Here is a 17,327-nt window from a genome sequence, read left to right as displayed (position 1 = left end):
GAATGGAGATTATTTGCACTACGGTTGAATTGGATCCTTACAGTCTAAAGACAGAGGCCAACCAGAAATAGACAGGTAGTCCCAGATATAGCAGCTCAACATGGTCTTAGGTGGCCGAAATGAAGTGATTCTGTTCAGATAAAAGATTAACAGGGCATCAACCTTTTTGTGCAATAGTTCATAGTTAAGAGAACGCAACTATAATGTGAAGAGTTGTAATTTATATTACATATATATGTATGTATATATATGGAGAGAGAGAGAGAGAGAGAGAGAGAGAAGGAATAGTAAGTGCATGAAACTTAGAATACATGGAGTTGGTTTTGGGCTTTTTGTTGTTTTGGAGGACTTAGATTTATTTTATGTATATGAGTATACCCTCACTGTCCCACTGTCTTCAGCCACATTAGAAGAAGGTATCAGATCCCATTACAGATGGTTGTGAACCACCATGTGGTTGCTAGGAATTGAACCAAGAACCTCTGGAAGAGCAGTCAGTGCTCTTTACTGCTGAGCCATCGCTCCGGCCCTGGTTTTGTTTTTGTTTCTGTTTTCAGATTTACAATTTGAAATAAGTATGTTTAATATGCCATAAGATAAAATCAACACTGAGAATTTCCATGAAAAACTGAAAAGTTTACTTATTTTTTTAAAGCAAATAGTGAAAGTTAAAGAGCTGAAGAATGCAGTGGCTGCCATTAAGTACTCAATGGCTTGGGTGATGCCACCTGCAGGGACGCGTCTGTAGCTGGGCAGAAGCCAGAGCCGGCTGGCCTCGCTGACTCTGTGCTGTTCTTCGGAGTGGTACTCTCCTGTGAACACAGCAGCAACAGCTGGAAGCCACTAAATCCATTCTCCATGCTCAGACCTAAGCCTGTCTGAGGTCCTTGGAAGAGGCTGCGCCTTCCTACACAGGAAAAGCTCTTGAGATGCCAGTTCAGAGCACTCGGGGCTGCTGTGGCCACCTGCCCCTACACGGAGCAACAGCAACCACACCATGTCCTGAACCAGATGCAGAGGGTCAGTGTGTGGTGTGGGTAATTGGCACAGTCCCTGAGGCTATAACAGGTCCTAGCATACTGGTGGCACGAGCCTGGCCAGTGCAAGCGATTCAGGCATGCCGGTGCCAGCAGCCTTCTTTGCCTTCTCTCTTCCCAGCATTGTTGGGTGCCCTCCAGGACAGTGGTGATCTTACGCTACATCTTCACCCAGTGGCCTTCCTGAGGTGCCTGGGGAAGCTGGAAGAAATGGAGCCCCTGTGGCTGGTGGCGCTAGGGTCTCCCCCTCTTCCTCACTGTGTGTGGACCTTAGCTACAAAGGAGCCCGGTGCCCAGCACTCTCCCATCTCCCTGTGCACGCTGCCCATCTAGTCGATGGGCTGAGCAACTTTTGCTTGCCGGATGCCTTTTCAGGCTTCAAGTCAAGCCGAGGCTATGCAAGAGACAAAAAGCCAATTTTCAACATCTGACCGCCTGACTCACTGGGATGCTTCGAAATAGCGGCTATTCTGCAAAATGTGCAAACCAGCCGCTGAGGAAGGTAACTAGATTGCAGAGGCTTCCCCAGAGCACAGCAATTAGAGTATTCCTACACCAACGCACACGTAAAAACAAGTCTGAACTCAAGTAACAGAAAAGAGAAGCTTGACCCCGCGCCCCCTGCAGATTTTTCCTCCGAGGGGAAAACGGTCACTGGGAACGCTGTCCTACTCTTCACTTAGAGGCTGTTCTTTCCTTTGGGTTTGCTCCAGCACGAGTCAGGGCTGAAACAGGACATCTTCAGTTAAACACACGCTCTGCATATCTCAGCAGGATGTAGCAGCTCCACCCCTTCATCAAAACAGCTTCTTGGGGCTCCAGATGACCGGAGGTGACTGGGTTACTGGGGGAGGCTCAGGTGATCAAAATCCTCCTGGCTCCTGGGTCCTTGCCTCGGAGAACTCAAGCAGTTCCTCTCTGGTCCATAGGGAACCTTCCCTGCCCTGGCATTGTGGGAATTGTCTGGGAATGGCTGGGTTAAAACAAATCACTGTTGCCCCAGTGTGGCTTAAATTACAAACCACATGTGGTTCTTCACCTGCCACCTCTGCTCCACTTCCTGAACCAAAAGTGATGCTTGTTTTTCATTACTTAGGCAGCCTGCAGTCCCCTCCGGGCATTCAAGACCCAGAGGAAGGCTGGTCATGACACCAAGGAGTATTCAAATACATTAGAAACTGTTCAAATTTGCACAACTAGAAGGTGACATGAGTGTGCTTTGCTGTTTTGCAGCAAAAAAAAAAAAAGTTCAAAAAGTGTAATGCGATTAAAAACTTGGTCAGTTGTGGGTGGCTGATACCCAACACCTCAGGCTTACTGCAACAGCAGAGTTGGTGTGTCTTACAGGCCTGTTCATGCTTTCAGGCTCATCCGGGTACTTGTTACTTTAATATTGCTCAATATTTATTTAATAATAAATATTGACCTTATTTAATTTCATGACATACCCATTTACTTAAAGGTGCTCTGGGGAAAATTACAGAGGCAGTGAACCGTGTCCATAAAATACAAAAGAAGCGGGAAGCAGTCCAGCACTGAACACTAGAGCAGTGTGGGGTGGTGTTCCACACACTTTAATTCCAAGACTCAGGAGGAAGATCTCTGAGTTTGAGGCAAGCCTGGTCTACAGAGCCAATCCAGGACAGCTAAGACTATACAGAGAAACCCTGTCTTGAAAAAAAAAAAATTTAAGTCCTCCCCCGCCCCGGAAATTATTGTGTAAATTCTTCTCTGGGAAGTGAACTTGTAAATCTGACAACACACGAAACCAAAACCTGCATAAAAATAACTTGAATTTGGGTATGGTCAGGAAATAAGTGACTAGTGAGAGACTGACTCAGTTGCAGCAACTGTGGAAGTCGCAGAGTGATGGGCAAGTGTGAATAAAGTGTGGGTGGAATCTTTACAAGAAAACTTCATGGGAAATTTGAAATACAATAGCAATTTCAAGAAGCTGGGTGTCAGGAGAAATGATAGGGCTAGGATAATACACTGAAAATTTCAAATTAAAGGTAAGTTCCGGAGATCCAAAGGGCATCGATCGTGGTGACAACAGTCAGTGATATTATAGTGTGTATAAGAATTTGTTTAGGGGGCTGGTGAGATGGCTCAGTGGGGAAGAGCACCGACTGCTCTTCAGAAGGTCATGAGTTCAAATCCCAGCAACCACATGGTGGCTCACAACCACCCGTAATGAGATCTGACGCCCTCTTCTGGTGCGTCTGAAGACAGCTACAGTGTACTTACATATAATAAATAAATAAATCTTTAAAAAAAAAAAAAAAGAATTTGTTTAGGAAGACCTTAAGCGCTCTTAATACACAAACACAAGCAAATGGCCACTGCCTTCAGTAGCTGTGTTAAGTAACCTTTAGTCATTTCCTAGTATATACACACATCAGATCACCACATCGGGCACCTTAAGTGTACAAACGTTTATTTGTCAATTCTACATCAACAAAGCCAAAGAGAGGAGACAAGCAGCAGACGGAGGGCAGAACCACATCATCCAATCAGTGACTAAAACCTCCGCAGACAGACAGACAGACGTTAGGAGAGAGACACATGTGCTTTCGGTGTGTGCACTAAGGGGTCCCTAGTGCACTGTTGTGGAGAAAAGGCTTGCTTTATGAATGAATATGTACAAAGGTGAGCGGATGCTCTCATAAATGGAAGGATCAGTTACCTACCTACCTAAAATTCTGCAGACATCTCTTACACATAAAGAATTTACTAAGAAGCTGGGTGGTGGTGGTGGTGGTGGTGGTGGTGGTGGTGGTGGTGGTGGTACATGCCTTTAATTCCAGCACTCAGGAAGCAAAGGCAAGAGGATCTCTGTGAGTTTGAGGCCTGGCTTGTCTACATAGTAAGTTCTAGGACAGCCAGAGGTACATAGTGAGACCCTGTCTCCACAGAGAGAGACAGAGACAGAGAGAGACAGAGAGACAGGCAGAGAGACAGTCAGAAAGACAGATCAAGTGGGGGAGGGAGGGAGGGGAGAAGAGGAGGAGAGGAATCTAAGAACCTAGCTTGCTGATACAATTCCAAGTCCCTGTTTGATCCCTAAGAGAACCAAATGAAGAACTTCCTAGCTGTCTCTATAATCACAACTTCCACTCCAATCACATCATGTGTTTGGAGAGAATTCTTCATAAGTAGAGCTGCCTCATCTCACAAACCAATCTATGATCACCGTCACAGGGGGCGACACTCCAGCCCCATCCTTTAACATTTGGATGATAACTTAGCACAACACACAATTCTGTGCTGCCACTGGGTTCATCTGAGTGCCAGGATCTGAAAGAGAAAAAGATGAGGGTAACTCTCACAGCGATGCTTTGAAAAGGGATACAGGTACTATCGGGCTGAAAGCTGGGAGTGGACTTGTGGGAATCAAGGTCACGCGTGCCCAAGTCACTCTTCCTCCACCACTCATGCAGTTTCTCCTCCACCTGAATCTCCAGCATTTCCCTTGAAAACTGAGGCCCAGCAATTATCACACCTCATTGTGTTACATGCTCACCAGCAAGCATCTCAAAGGCTCGCCTCTATTTGACCATCCCTACATCCTGTTGAAGGCTTTCTTATCCGATGAAAATATTTCACACTGGTACCATGAATCAATTGTTTGATCCTTTTTTTAAATAACATTTTTATTTATTATTTGAAAACATAATACAATATATTTTGATCATATTCTTTCAGGTCCCCAACTTCTTCCAGATCCTCCTCAAACTCTCTACCCACCTGACTTCTTTCTCTCTCTTTAAAAAAAAAAAAAAACATGGGGTCTATTTTGGCAGCTCCTCCTACGCATGGGGCCAGCCCTGGAGTATGGCTGACACATGCAGTAACACTCCATTGGAGAAAACTGACTTTCCTTCTTTCAGAAGCTATCAATTGGGACTAGCTTCTTGGTTAGGGTGCGACTTTGTGCCCCCTTTCCCTCCTCCGTGTTGGGATTTTGTCTAGCTTGAGCTTGTGCAATTCCTGTGCATGCTGCCTTAGCCTCTGCGCTTCTGCCCTTTTAAGTGGAATGACTTAGAACCTGAGGGGATAATTAAAATATACAGATCTCCTACTTATTACACCTTGAGCAAGTAATTGAATTTCTGATATTCTCAGTACCCTATCGTAAGATTTGGGAATATAGTTACCATCACCATATATTTCACTCTGTAGATAGAAAGATAATAATACACTGAAAAAAAGTAACTTTTAAATATACATATTAAATGTAAATAAGCCTATCAGAACTAGGGATGCTTTGATTTTGAAAAATATCACCTCTTAATAATCAACTATGATTGTAGCATAAATTTTTTTTATCAAGATATAAACAGTAAAAGAGCACAGAAAAATTTACCTAGATCTGAGGGCCATGATAAGGTAACCCTGAGTCAATTACTGAGATTCTTCAAATTCAATGTCCTCATCTCTAAAAGAGGAAATGGTAATGTCTTCCTCAACATGTGATTAAATACATTAACAAGCCAGGCTATGGTGGTGTACACATTTGATCCCAGCTCTTGGGAGGCAGAGACAGGAAGATCTCTGAGTTTGAGGCCAGTCTGGTCTACAGAGTGAGTTCCAGGACAGCCAGGGCTACACAGAGAAACTTTGTCTCAAAAAAATAATACGTGCATGCATACATACATTACTCACTTACATAAAAACAATAACAAAATTATTGAGCCTAGTACAAAGCAACTAAAACAAGAGCAAGCTATTTCAGTCCTCTAATCCAACACGTTAAATTCCCTGCATGACACAGGAGTCCTCAGCTCTAGACTTACGTGGCATTTGGATTGTATGGTGTCTGATCAACCCACTGCCATTGTCCATGGCCCTCTGGATCTGACAGCCCCACATAATAAGTAGCACGAGGGTTCAGAGAATTGGTGATGAAATCCTAAAGGGAAAAAAGAAAGAGGACTCAGCTTGGATTTTTAGTAGGTTGGTTGGTGAGTTTGTTTGTTTGTTTGCTTGCTTGCTTGCTTGCTTGCTTGCTTGCTTGCTTGTTGAGCTATTGGAAATTGAAGTCTACTGGGAGGACAGTCAGCTTCAAGGATGCAGCCCCCTGATATGCCATCCATGTTCCCAAAGACGACCCTACATTCATATACATACTGGCAACATGAAAAGGACTCAATGGATTTAAAATAGTTTTTAAGAACACATTGTGTTCTTAAAGGAGGAAATAGAGGTTAGGGGAAAGGGGACAAGCTGGAAGGGAAGGGTGTGGGGAGGGCTTGATCAAATATTACATACATCTATATATCAAACAATAAAATCCTTTCTTCTTTAATTCTTTGCTTCTTTCAGATATAGAACTGTGTGGGGATAGCACAGCCATTGATCCAGATTTATAACACAGAATGAGCAAGTCAGAGTCGCTAGCATGTCAGTGTTTTTAAACACATTCCTTAAATCTATATTAATATACGATGAGTGTATACTTTTACAAGTACAGGGTAACATTTCATCTGAGTTTTTATGATTGCACAAACATAAGAAGAAAAGGACAGTATGTAAAATTTGTCACTTGAGGAGCCCCACTCACATTACATAGGAAAGCAATCTCTATCCTCAATCCTAAAGAACTGCTAGCTGAGCCTCACTTCCTTCCTTCACTAAGAATTGGCACTCCTCAAAGCTGCCCCTGGGAGAAAATCTGCAGATATTATCGTTTTCATTCCGTAACTTTAAGGATTCTTTAACCTCATTCCTGACTGGCTTTTCAGAATTTAACTTTATTTCCTATTTAGCTTCACAAGCCTCTCTGGTGGGCAGTTAATGTGGAACATTAACATAATGTTCCACATTATGTTAATAACAAAATCACAAACAGACATTTCAGGCAAAACATGTTATCCTTTAACCCTCATGGGTTGAACCTTTATGATGGCACAATCTTGTAGTGTTGTTTAGTTTCACTGAAGTGAGACCAAGGTGTAGAAGACAAATGCTAAAGCAACCATTCTTGCTTATCCGATGGAAGCCTTCTGCCACAGCACACACCCATGTCAACAAAACTCCCATTTAATAGAAACAGGCAGATCGTATAGTGGGCCCAGACCCCACTCTCTCCCAGGATGCACCTGCTCTTCCTGGCTGTGGATCACCAACAGATGAGCACCTCTGAGGGAGCACTTCTCCTCACTCTTACTCCAGGATGCAGAGTCTCGGGAAGTGAAGTAGCACTGGGAACCAAATGGCTTCCAATTCTTTGGACAACAGCTCCAGACTTTGTCTTCATTGGAAGAAGGAGCTGTAAATACGAAGCACAGTATTTAAATAAGGCATAACACAAAAATATACCAAGGGATCAGAAGAAAGTAACTCATCAGGTCAAGAACCAGAAGATTTTCAAACTTAAAAAGAATAAAAGATAGCAAGAAACAAGGTAAAGACCCCTCTAAGATAAAGACCCCCTCCAAGATAAACACCCTCCAAGATAAACAAACACCCCTCCAAGAAAAACAAACACCTCTCCAAGATAAACAAACACCCCTCCAAGATAAACAAACACCCCTCCAAGAAAAACAAACACCTCTCCAAGATAAACAAACACCCCTCCAAGATAAACAAACACCTCTCCAAGATAAACACCTCTCTAAGACTCTGGGAACATCATAGAAGAGGGAACGGAAAGAATGTAAAGGCCAGAGGACAGGAAAGAGTGTTGACTTCTGGACATGACATGGCTGTTGCACATTAGAAACTCATCGTGGTGGTGAACCACACAAAACTGGGCCCATCATCTACCCTTTCTAGAGCTCAGCACTTAAAGGATGCACATTAATGAGGCAGTCATGTTCTTTCTTCAGTGGTGTATCCACTGATAAGTTGTACTTATCAAGTAATTGACCACCCCACCTCACCCTGCTGGTGTGGCTCACAGAAAGAAAGATAGCAAAGTAAGAGGAAGAAGAGGGAAGGGAATTTTAAACAAAGAAGGATCTTGGTGGCAAAGCATGGGGGATTAAAAGAGGATAATGGGGGACTTGGATCAAAGAACATTCTCTATCTATGAAAATGTGAATGAATATCTTTAAAGCAAAAAGATAACAATGGTGTTAGAATTTTCTGAACAAGTTTTGAAGCAGCTGTGATAAAAGTACTTCAGTGAACATGATAACCTGCCGAGTGCAAGCGTGGCATGAATACCTTGGTGGTAACCAACACCTCTCAACTGGACTTAAGATCCACTCAACAAGAGGGAAATCATGCCTGGTACTAGAAATCTAACTAACTATCTAGGGCTAGCAAAGTCACGGATCTTGGAGAAGAACCTACAACTAACACCTTGGTAAACCAGCACAATCCCTAACGGCATTCTAAATCTTTATCCTTAATACCCACAGAGGCACGTACTCCTCACTCCTCAGCAAGGAAATTTCCCTATGCAACACAAACAGGTCATTACAGAAAACCACAACCATTCAAAATGCAGAGTTATGGAGCCCATTCCCAAGGGATACATCTACAAAACATCTCCAACCCCTAAGGCTCAGGGATCCTTTCAACAAGAGAGGGTGGAAAGAGTGTAAGGTTGAGAGGAACAGGGAGTTTGCTATGAGATTGTGTCTCCTAGAAATGTCAGGAACTACACCTGTAAAGTCTCATCAGCATGACTGCCTAAGCATGAGCTGAACAAGGATGACAACAATAGACAAGCTAAGAAGGATGGGGTGTGAGGCAGGGAGTCTACAAGGCTTCAACCCACAAAAAGAACTATAGGCAACTAAGGAATACTAAGAGTGAGAGAGACAGTCTTCCTCAGGGAAGAGTTTACCCACTGGGTCTCTAATGCCAAGTGGTCAGCCCTGAAAACAAGCATACAATTAACATTATACATAATGAGCAGGTTGTACTTCAAGGAGAGCCTTTGGGAATGTACATACATACATACATACATACATACAGATAGGTAACATACATGTTACATATGTAACAACAAATTAATAAAGAAAGAGGCCATGAATTTGAAAGAGCACAGAGGAGTGTATGGGAGGGTTTGGAAGGAGGAAAGAAAGAAATTATGTAATTATAATCTCAAAAAATAAAAGAAATAACTTTAAGTGCTTCAATGAGAAGAGACAGACATCTTGGAAAAAATAAAAGCCAGGAAAGATGCAAATGTCAATAAGAATCAAAATGGAGGCCAGGTGGTGTGGCCCATGCCTTTAATCCCAGCACTTGGGAGGCAGAGGCAGAGGCAGGCAGATTTCTGAGTTCGAGGCCAGCCTGGTCTACAGAGTGAGTTCTAGGACAGCCAGGACTACACAGAGAAACCCTGTCTCAAAAAACCAAAAAAAAAAAAAAAAAAAAAAAAAAAAAAAAAAAAGAAAAGAAAAGAAAAAAAAAAAAGAATCAAAATGGAAATTTTTTACTTGAAAAATGCAGAGGACACACCTAATCCTGCAGAGACTTGATCTACAAAGGTGGGGGATACTGGAGGGGGCCACACTCTCGGGGGTAAAGGGGGATGGGAAAGGAGCCCTGGGAAGGGGACTTGGAGGGGGAAACATATGAGATGTAAATACATAAATAAATGTTTTAAAAATCTGTATTAAAAATGCAATAACCTTTTCCATTTACAATAAGATGGCACTTATAGCAGAATGGAGGGGACAGACAAATCAATGAATTGTCAAACAGAATAATAAAAAACAAATACCAACTTAACAACAAAAATGAAATGCACAGATAATATGAACCACAGCCTCATATTATTATCCCAAATGTGTATACAGCAGATAACACAGGGCCAAGATATGAGAAGTGTAAACTGACACACGGGGAAAGAGAAATGAGACACTGCGAGGCAGAGAAAACCACTCAAAAAAAAACCAGGAAGAATGTCAAGGGGCATTTTCCAACATGCTGAAAATTATAAGTCAGTAAATAAGACAAAACAAGAAAAAATCTTAGAATTCCTGAATACACTTCTAAATAACTATATATCAAACATCAAGGTCTATTTTTACAACATATTTAACTTGGCTGGGGATGTAGCTCAGTTAAGGACATTCACCTAATGAGCAAGGAGCCCTGGGTTCCAGGCACAGCACATCATAAAACCAAATGTGATCGAGAACACTTGCAATCACAGAACTAGGGAGGTGGGGGCAGGAGGATCCAAAGTTTAATGCCATCTTCAGCTACATAATAAGTTTGAGACCAGCCTAGGCTGCATGGGAACCTGTCTCAAAATAAAATTGAACTGAACACAAATGAAAATACGATATGTCAAAACTTGTAGTCCACTATTCTTCAGGAAGAGGATCCGGGGCTACAAAGGGTAATGGCTGAGAGGAGACTGAGGGAAGAGTGAGTCTAGGATCCATTGTGAGTCTAGGATAGAGCCTCTTAAATCCCAGAAGGAAGCAAACAGGTTGTTGAAAGTGAAATGTCAAGGGGGCAGAAGGACCAACAGCATGTGTGTCGAATTATAATACAAAATAAATGTCCCCGGGTCCCTGTAGGTGCCACTGACTGAGTACAGTAATGAGTAGAAAAGACAAATCTCGTGTGCATAAGACTGCAGAATATTTGTTGCTAAGTCTAATGGCTAACAATCCACTTCTTGGTATGCTGTCCTGGAAATACTTGTGTACGGTGGCTACACTCAACATTTGACAAATGGACTACAGGCACATTAAGTTTTACCTTCCACAGACGAGTGGTTTTTTACACAATGCAATTTTGCGTGATTCAGTTGTTCTAGAGTATTTTTTTCTTCAAGGAGATTAGAATACATTTGAAACAAAACTGGAGGGACAAAAAGAATAAAAGATACTCATTTTCCTGGTAGCATTATAACTTTACTCCTTACTCATTTCTTCTCCCCGTCCCCACCCACCCCACCTTTTTTTGTTATTACTTGTTTCTTTAAGGCAGGGTCTAGCTGTGTAGCTAGCCCAGACTAGTCTCACACAATTTCCTGCCTCCTATCCAGAGAGAACTAGGAGGCATGAGCCCTCACACCTGGCTCTTAGTCAGTGAACCAAGACTGTCATGTTAATTCCAACTTAAAAGTAACTCACAGCCAGGTGGTGATGGCACATACCTTTAATCCCAGCACTTGAGAGGCAGAGGCAGGCAGATTTCTGAGTTTGAGGCCAGCCTGGTCTACAGAGTGAGTTCCAGGACAGCCATGGTTACACAGAGAAACCCTGTTCACAGACACAAATTGGGCAGGTAAGGAACTGGGGGTGGACCTGGGAGGAATTAGGGGAAAGAATGTGGGTGAATATGATTAGAATACATTGTATGAAATCCTCAAACAATTAATAGAAATATATTTTAAAAATAAAAAAGAAGGAAATACACACGTCTGTGCTTTGTAATGAATATGTTCTGTTCTGTTCTGTTCTGTTCTTTAACTAACTGATCTATCCCTTTAGAACTGGGGGCTTTTCTCTTTCCCCATTGTGTCCTATGTGCTCCTTGACCTACCACATCCTGGCTTTTGCTTCTATTTCACTGGAGCCATCCTGACATGATGGTACCTACCTATAATCTAAAAGCTGGGGAGGTAGAGACAGGAGGATGGCCAACTCCAAGGCAGCTTGGACTATGAATCAAGTTCAAATCCAGTCTGAGCTACAAAGTGGGACAGTGATTTTTTAAAAAAAAAAAAATCATCAAAACAGATTATCAGTAACATTCAGACTTATTGTCTGCCTTGCTCGTGGACTTGGACCACAGTGTCTTCCTTCTCAGCTCACAGGGCACTGCTGTTTGGCCTCTCCTTTCTTGACATCACTTCTTACTGTCCTTCATAATCTCCTCTCCCCTATCCACTTCTTTAGAAATGCAACACTCCTCACCACCCAGTCCCTATCCTTCCTTCTCATACCAAACACTCTTTCCAAGTGATGGGCATATCCCCATGGTCTCACCTGCTACCTGAATGTGAAGGACTGGAGAACTTATGATCGGCCCTCCTGACATGCAAGCAAGTACGTGCTCGCTAAACGTGACAGCTGAGGATAAACTCAGCACCCTCAAAGCCCAAATCAGTATCGGCTATCCTCACCCGGTTTTGTCCACTTGTGTGAATGCCTTCATCACAGCCAAGTGTGCCAAGTCCGGGTGTTCGAGTGGCTTCATTTCTTGGGTCCCTTCATCCCCAGATCTTGATGTTCATAAAGCCTCTTCCCTCCAAGCTCTATCCCCTTTACCATCCTTCACAGACACTATCCTTGGGTCAGTCTCTGCTGGGTGTTGGGTTCACTTTCTTGCTTTTCTCTTGACCTCTATCTAGTTTTTTCTATTCCATTTACACGCCGGTCCGACAAAGCACTTCTGCGGGTCTAATTTGACTGTTTCCATTCCCTGCCTAAAATTCATCAGTGGGTCCTCCTGACTGTGACACACTATAAAAATGCTAACAATTTTTAATATTACTATATCCATGCATCATCTGGCCGTTAATTAATTCAAAAGCAACTCTGGCTACTTCCAAGTTGAGACTTTGAGAGGCATGACTGACTCTCACTCTCTGTCTCGTGCTCCAAGATGTTCGTTGAACAAAGATGGGCTATCCTGATGAATGGGAGAACTGTGGCCATATCACTCTGGTAATCCCAGGTGACAGTCTTTTCTTTGGGAGCTGTGTTGCATATGCCTGGCCATATGCATGTGGATGGCTAAGTTCCAAGGGTTTCAGGAGCCTCCTAGCTGATGTCAATATAAATCCGCCAAGCCACAGAAGCATGAAACAAACAAGTAGGGTTCTTAATCTATAAAACCTTAAGTGCTTGTTAAGAACCAAAAGATACTTGAAAAACTGTTTAGTGGAAAAATGCAAATCCTTTTTTATTTTGAAGACAAGGTCTTACAACATAGCCAGGCTAGCCTTGAACATTCTATCTACCTACATAGGATGGCCTAGAATGTACAAACCTCTTGCCTTAGTTTCCCAAGTGCTAAGATTATAGCCATGGAACACCCTGCCCAGCCCAGACTTTTTTTTCATGCTAACACAGTACTCTCCTCATTCTGAGTACTGTGTGTGTCCACTGCCTATGACCTCATCGCTTCTTCACTTGGCATTGTGTATTCCAAACACGCTAGATTACTTTTTACCATCTCATACCTCTGGGCCAAGTTGGCCCACATAAGCCTCGATATCACCTCCTCCAACCCTACCTCAATCCCCCGTGCTCACACCCTACCTGAACAACACTTTCTATACAGTTTTGTAGGTGTCACTTCACTTGGGCACAGTCTAAATGCTTTAAGAACAGGGCTATTGTTCTCTCTAGACCCTCTAACACACTGTCCAGCATACAGTAGATGGATATTACTAATTATTGAAGGGAAATACAAAATACACAAAAAATATACTAATTACACTATTACTTTTAGACAAGTTGGCACCATGTAGCCCTGACTGCCCTGAAACTACAGAGATCTACCTGCCTCTGCCTCCTGAGTGCTGGGATTAAATTAAAGGCATATGCCACCATGCCTGGCCTTGCCTTTAAATTTTCTAATAAATTCAGAAAGCTAACCTTATATAGAAATCATCTATTTGTTAAATTAGCTTAAATCTCACATAGTCTGGAACACTGCCCTAGGAATGGTGTGGCCAACATCTTCTCATCCCCTGTTCATTCCAAAAGATAGTCTGTGTGTCCAATGGAGCTGGCTGCTAATGCTCGTGAGTAGACACAGCTTCGTCCTTGGTACTGGAATCCAATGGACATGCCCCAGTATGTCACTTTGTGACACCAACAAACATGTACATGCGTCTCTAGTGGCAATAAATGACTTTTACAGAAAAGTCATTCTGTAATTAAAAATTCCCAATGTCTTTCCAGAGAATGTTTCTTTTTTCAGGTTTCTTGGGAAAACCACTGATAACTCTATGTTTCTTCTTTCTTTGTGTAAGACAGGTATTGCTTACTTATTCCGTGGGCACACTTACTGATCAGAGCAACAGAGAATGATATTGCCAACAGCAGGAAAAATATCCACAAGGCAAGAAGCAGCGTGGGAAAGCCAGGGTTACTTTTGTGAATGGTGGTCTTCTTTGGGAGAGCTAAAGGGAGAAAAAAAACAAACTCACTAAATCAGCAATGCACTCTCCCATTTCTTCTCCCTCCTCCTCTCCCTTTCTGCCATAACATATTAATAGTACAGACTCCTGGACTGTATTTACTTTCCTATTTACTTGACAATATATCGCAACTTTCAAAAATTAACTTGTCTTTTATCCTGAAGGGGAGTTTGAGGGCCCCTCCCTCCACCCGTCCTGGAGAGAAGAAGCAGAACCTCACACAGGCTGAGTGAAAGCTCTGTTGCTAGAGTTACAAGGGTCTATATTATTTCTGAGAGAATTTTTTTTTTAACTATTTGGATATTTCAACCAAACAGTGGATGGAGCTTGGGAACTCTTATGTAAGAATAAGAGGAAGGGTTGTGGGCTCCAAGAGAGATAAGAACTCCACAGGAAGACCAACAGAGTCAACTAACCTGGACTCTTGGGGCTCTCAGAGTCTGAACCACCAACCAGAGAACATACCCAGGCTGGGCCTCCCCGCTCATATGAAGCTTGACCTTCATGTGGGTCCCAAACATTTGGAGTGGGGGCTATCCCAAAAGCTGTTGCCTGTATGTGGGATATGTTCTTCTAGCTGGGCTGCCCTGTCTGGCCTCAGTGAGAGAGGAAGCACCTAGCCTCACAGACTTGAAGTGCCAAGGTGGGGAGGGGAGATATCCTGGGGGACTCCCACCCACTCAGAGAAGAAGGGGAGGGGGACTGGGGAAAGATTGTGGGAGAGGGTGACCAGGAGGCACACAGTGAGTGGGATGTGAAGTGAATAAGTAAAAAAATAAAATAAAGTAAAATAACTGGATAGGAAGGAAACAGTGATGTCCACTGGACAAACATGAAAGCACAACTTTCTATCACTGACAATAACTCATTAATATCAGTATTTGAGAGACACAAGAGTGTGTGTGTGTGTGTGTGTGTGTGTGTCCTTTTGTGGAGTTTTAAGTTGTACAGACATGTGTGCGTATTTCTCTGAATGACTGACATCACAATCACTCATTTTTGCTCTGTTATTTTCATGTTACTTTCTGGGACATTTTTATGTCACCATATTTTCTTCTTTAATTTTCTTTATTATGGCTACATAGTACTTTGTTGTATATTGAAATAGTCTCTCAAACTGCCTCCAGTATTACTGTGAAGCATGCAAAAACAGCTAAGTCTGTATAAGCATACTTCACATGTGTAGGATACGGTCTAGAGTCATCTCTTCAGCTATCTCTTGATTAGAAACCATTTTCTGAGTTGACAGCAACTGAGGGGGGGAAGAAGCATAAAAGAGAGGGAGAAAGAACAAGAGGGTAGTGGGGAGGAAGAAGAAAATGTCACAGCTGCTTTCACACTTGGTGAATTTAAATGTGTGTGCATGTGTGTGTGTGAGTGTGTGTGTGCAAGTATGTGTGTATGTATATGTGTTTGCTGGTGTGTATATGAATGCATATGTGTATGTGTGTTTATGTGGGTGTGTATGTGTGTGTGTGTGTATGCTGGTGTGTGTGTATATGCATTTGTGTGGGGGTGTATGCATGTGGGGGTATGTGGGTGAGTATGCACTTATGTGTGTGTGCATATGTATATTCATGTGTGTGTACATTTGTGTAAGGAGTTTATGCATGTGTGTGTGTGCGTGTGTGTGTGTGTGTGTGTGTAGAATAGATATGTGTCATGAAAGCAGAAGGTAGGAATATTTCAGAAAGGGAAAGGGATGATCGAGAGAGCAGGGAGGGAGGATGGGGTGGGGTTAGGATGTGCACAAGGGATAATGATGTTTGGATAAAGTGCCATAATGAATCAAATGGTTGGTTTACACGCTAGCTAAGAATTAATTTAAAAAATAAAATTCTCTCAGAAATAATACAGACCCTTGAAACTCTAGCAATAGAGCTTGTACCCAGCAAGTGTGAGGCCCTGCTTCCTGTCCCCGGTAAGGGTGGAGAAAGAGACACTCAAAGTCCCTTCAAGATAAAACTGTCCCCCAAATACAAACTAATATCTTAAAGCTATGACATGCTGTTAAGTAAACAGAAAACTAAGTAATAGATAAGACTATTTTCACAGATAAGGTATTGTTTTACATACGTCAAAAAAATATGCAGCAGAACTCAGGCTTTCTCTAAGGACAGTATCCTGAACTCATTTCTTTGCCCGGTACGAGGCAACAAGCCCTTCAAAGCTACTTTACAGGCAACTCAACCTGCTGAATTGTTGGCTGTCTCACACCACAGCCTCCCAGAGAGCCTGCACCAACATCCCAGGCCTTGTTCCTAAACACCTTCTTTCACCTCACCATTAGCTTAGACCACCAGAAAATGAGGATGTACTGTTCTTGGGGTGCGGGAAGATTTACCTGAAGATGAGTTTGAGATGGTACATGAAGACGAGTCTGAGATGGTACATGAAGACGAGTCTGAGGTGATGCCTGAGGAAAAAGGTTGATTTTTGAAATTCACATCGGTATAAATGTTTGGTAACGCCATACTGAAAAGAGACCTGCTTTCTTCAGAGAACCTGTATCAGTCTTAATATATTTTATATAAACAAGAAATAAACTTGGCAAGGAATAATCCAGCATTCAGAAGAAGGTGCAGAGGCACTAAATGGGCAAGCACCTCTGAGAGTACAGCATGAAAATTTAAATCTACAGGGTGGAACTCTCTGGGCCACAGAGGTCCGATAACCACAGCCAGAAAAAAAGAATCGCAAGCTTCAAATGTGTGCGGCATGGATATGCAAACACTGTGAAAAGTGGCCTGAACAGGGAAGGGATAGAAATAGGAAGGAAAGGAAAAGAGGAACCAGGCATTAGAGAAGTCTGCCCTGAAACCCATGCTCTCAGCACTCCACATCAGAGTTCGGGCATTTCCACACACAAACATGATCTCTGCAGCCAACATGAGCTAAAGCTGCTTATACATAAACACAGAATCTACTTTAGCCGAACAGCTGAGTTCTGAGCATCACATTTTAAGAGGGCCCTTGACCTCGGCATCTTTCTGGCTCTATAGGATGTGCACCCCTGTAAGACAGGGCGGATTTCCAAAGTCTGCAACCTGTGTTCCTTCATCTTGGGGAGTGAAGAGCTCCTAAAAACCAAGCCAAGGCCCTAGGATGGCTCTGGACTTTGTCTTCTGCTGTGTCAAGTACACACCAACACTAGTGGTTCTTCTGCTTTCCCCAGATTATTCCCTGGGAGACTGGAGACTGGCAGACTGTGCCTG

At 42.8% G+C, this 17,327-nt stretch overlaps 1 protein-coding gene across 2 annotated transcripts; it reads right to left on the bottom strand.

Annotated features, from left to right (window-relative positions):
• Window positions 1-3,951: 3,951 nt before the first annotated feature.
• LOC116099553 (C-type lectin domain family 4 member A-like) lies at window positions 3,952-16,858 on the bottom strand. Of its 2 annotated transcripts, XM_031383320.1 has the most exons (6): window positions 16,457-16,856; window positions 13,981-14,094; window positions 10,713-10,814; window positions 7,139-7,308; window positions 5,834-5,949; window positions 3,952-4,334 (listed from the first exon to the last, which is right to left on the bottom strand). In XM_031383320.1, exons 1-6 carry the CDS (start codon window positions 16,584-16,586, stop codon window positions 4,187-4,189), a joined length of 780 nt encoding a protein of 259 aa, XP_031239180.1. In that variant the 5' UTR covers window positions 16,587-16,856; the 3' UTR covers window positions 3,952-4,186. The 2 variants fall into 2 exon arrangements, with proteins under 2 accessions (XP_031239180.1, XP_031239181.1); XM_031383321.1 differs by lacking the exon at window positions 10,713-10,814 and having other exon boundaries at window positions 16,457-16,858.
• Between the last annotated feature and the right edge of the window lie 469 nt (window positions 16,859-17,327).

Source organism: Mastomys coucha, unplaced genomic scaffold (assembly GCF_008632895.1).
Source record: "Mastomys coucha isolate ucsf_1 unplaced genomic scaffold, UCSF_Mcou_1 pScaffold20, whole genome shotgun sequence".
Classification (NCBI taxonomy): domain Eukaryota; kingdom Metazoa; phylum Chordata; class Mammalia; order Rodentia; family Muridae; genus Mastomys; species Mastomys coucha.
This window is presented reverse-complemented; position numbering and strand designations above follow the sequence as displayed.

Bases quoted from the DNA above. Each gene is read 5' to 3' on its own strand.
- LOC116099553 (XM_031383320.1), bottom strand. From the start codon at position 16,586: ATGGCGTTACCAAACATTTATACCGATGTGAATTTCAAAAATCAACCT. The intron at 10,815-13,980 runs GTAAGTGTGCCC...TTGTCCCTCCAG, and splicing joins ATTCTCTGTTGCTCTGATCA to TTTTGTTTCAAATGTATTCT. The intron at 5,950-7,138 runs GTGCATCCTGGG...TTTTCCCTTTAG, and splicing joins TCCACAGCCAGGAAGAGCAG to GATTTCATCACCAATTCTCT.